The 2,398-nt window shown below is 62.0% G+C and overlaps 1 protein-coding gene across 1 annotated transcript in view; it reads right to left on the minus strand.

Moving 5' to 3' along the window:
* The window catches only part of GUITHDRAFT_164683 (hypothetical protein), a gene marked incomplete at its 3' end in the record, with an annotated part of 2,896 nt that extends 1,526 nt beyond the window's left edge, over window positions 1-1,370 (minus strand). Inside the window, exon 1 of the mRNA XM_005827406.1 lies at window positions 216-1,370. Coding sequence (XP_005827463.1) covers window positions 216-1,142 — 927 coding nt within the window. The 5' untranslated portion in view covers window positions 1,143-1,370. The remainder of the gene's footprint in view (window positions 1-215) is intronic.
* Window positions 1,371-2,398: the final 1,028 nt, after the last annotated feature.

The following is a 2,398-nucleotide window of genomic DNA, read 5'->3' on the forward strand; positions in this document are numbered from 1 at the left end:
GAGAGGATCTGGGTGTTGCCATGCCAGGCAGCCCAGTGGGCGCAGGTTTGACCCTCCTTGTCAGCCCTTCTCAGGTCTTCCACAATCGAGCTCCCCGAGCTCGAGAGCAACAGATCGAAAACTTCCTTATGGTTCTTACGACACGCGAAGTAGCAGCAAGTCTTCCCCTCCTTGTCCGCTGCCCTCGCCGCTTCCTCTCCTCCTGCCTCCAGTACCTCCCCTAGTGCCTCCGCCTCCCCCCGCCACGCCGCCCAGTGAGCGCAAGTACACCCCCAGTTGTCCGCCGCTACCGCCAGCTCTCTCCCTCCCGCAGCAAGCGCCAGCCGCAGCATCCCCGTCGCCCCCCTCTCTGCTGCAAGATGGGCGCAGGTCTTTCCTTCCTCGTCTGCCGTCATCACCGCCTCCCGCCCCCCTGTCTCGATCAGCAGCTTCATCGACTCCTCGTCCTCCATCCACACGCTCCAGTAGGCGCAAGTCTTGCCCTCCTTGTCTGTCGCCGTCGCTACCTCCTTCCCTCCTACCTCGATCAGCCTCCTCAGCGTCTCTACGCTCCCCTTCTGCGTCGCCCAGTGCGCGCAGGTCTTCCCCTTGTGGTCGGCCGCTGTCGCCAGCGCCTTCCCGCCTGCAGCCAGCAGCAGGTCGAAGGTGCCGAACTCTCCCCGGTCGCTGGCCCAGTGAGCGCAGGTCTTGCCGTCGCAGTCAGGGGCGAGGAGGACCTGAGGGCCGGCGAGGTCGACGATCTTCGAGAGGATCGGGACGTCACCGCGATAGGCAGCCCAGTGGGCGCAGGTCCGGCCGTCAGCGTCCGCCGCCTCCACAACCTCCCTGCCTCCCACCTCGATGAGCATGTCCAGCGCCTTCACTTCTCCCCATTCAGCTGCGATCAGAGCGCATGTCAAGCCCTTCCTGTCCGCTGCTATCGCCAGCTCCCTCCCGCCACTCTCCAGCAGCAGCTCGAGGGTGTCAAATTTCTCGCACACTACAGCATGGTGAGCTGGGGTTCTGCTGAACTGATCCACATCATGAACGATCGCATCCCCTCCAACGTCCAGCAGCATTCGAAGAGCCTCCAGGTCTCCTCTGCCCGCGGCGATATGCGCGCATGTCAAACCCTCACAGTCCGCTGCTCGAGCGGCTCCCATGCCCCCGTGGCTCAGGAGGGTTTTCAGCACGTCGAGTCTTCCAGTCCTCGCGGCCCAGTGAGCGCACGTCCTCCCCTCCCGGTCAGCCGATGAGGCAAGACAGGCTCCTCCTACCCTCAGCACGAGCTGTAACAGTTCCTCGTCCTGCAGATCGGCGGCTGCATAGAAGACGTCAGCGAGGATGCTGCTCTGAGAGGCCTCAGCGGCGAGATCCAACGCTGTCTTCCCGTCCTCTCGCTGCGCCACCACCGCGTCCCGCAAGCTCCTCCCCTCGACGAGGAGGTGAAAGACTTCGACGTGGCCCCTGCTGCATGCGAGGTGGACGGCAGTCGCTCCTGCTGCATCCTTGAGGTCAACGTTGGCCTTGTGCAGCAGCAGGAGCTTCACGCACTTGTCGTATCCCATCAAGGAAGCAGACTGCAAGGCTGTCTTCCCGTCCTTGTCAACCGCATCCACCTCCTTCCCAGCTGCCAGCAGCCTCTCCATCCCCTGGATGTCTCCACTTGCCGCCGCCGACGCCAACGGCGATTCTCTCGTCTCCATGACGTCACCAATGGCCTCGAGCATGCGCGAGCGCTCGAAGATCTGGTCGGACAACCTCGCCTTCTCCTCTCCTGCCGTCTCGCTGCTGCCTGCCCGCGAGTTAAGGAGAGCGATAATGTGTCTCCCTACGACGACGAGGGAGTCCTGGTTGTACCAGTCCCTCTCCCTCACGCAGTGATCGAACTTGTCAGCGCACATGGCAGCGAGGTAGACAGCAAGCTGCATGGCGCTTGCGTAGTTCTTCTCGTTGTTGAACCAAACATCATCTCTGCTCAGGTAGATCTCCACGACTCTCTCGCAGTCTGCCTGAGTCTGCAGCCGAAGGGAGTCCACCTGCCCGACTTGGAGCGAGGAGTCTTGGCTGAGAACCTCCTGCATCTTCACCTGCAACATCCTCCTCACGTCCTCCTCAACATTCCTCATCACAGCGACGTAGAGGTTCTTCCGTCGGGAGATCATGTCTTCGATGGTTGAGCACGACGAGTTCGTGCTGATCTTGGTCGGCACTACCCGAACGAGGAGCTGGACTACCTTCCCTTCCTCCAACGCATACTTGACCAGCTCCACCCGCGGCTTCCCCACGACCTCAAGGTACGAGAGGGGAGGATACAAGATCTCGTCCTCTCCTGGGTACTGTGAGAGAAACCGCAGGGAAGCCCCACGATCGACTGCTCCGCAGGAGATTTCGAAGAGCGTCGGAGCTTGTCCCTTCA

The sequence above is a fragment of the Guillardia theta genome (genome assembly GCF_000315625.1).
Source record: "Guillardia theta CCMP2712 unplaced genomic scaffold GUITHscaffold_67, whole genome shotgun sequence".
Classification (NCBI taxonomy): Eukaryota; class Cryptophyceae; order Pyrenomonadales; family Geminigeraceae; genus Guillardia; species Guillardia theta.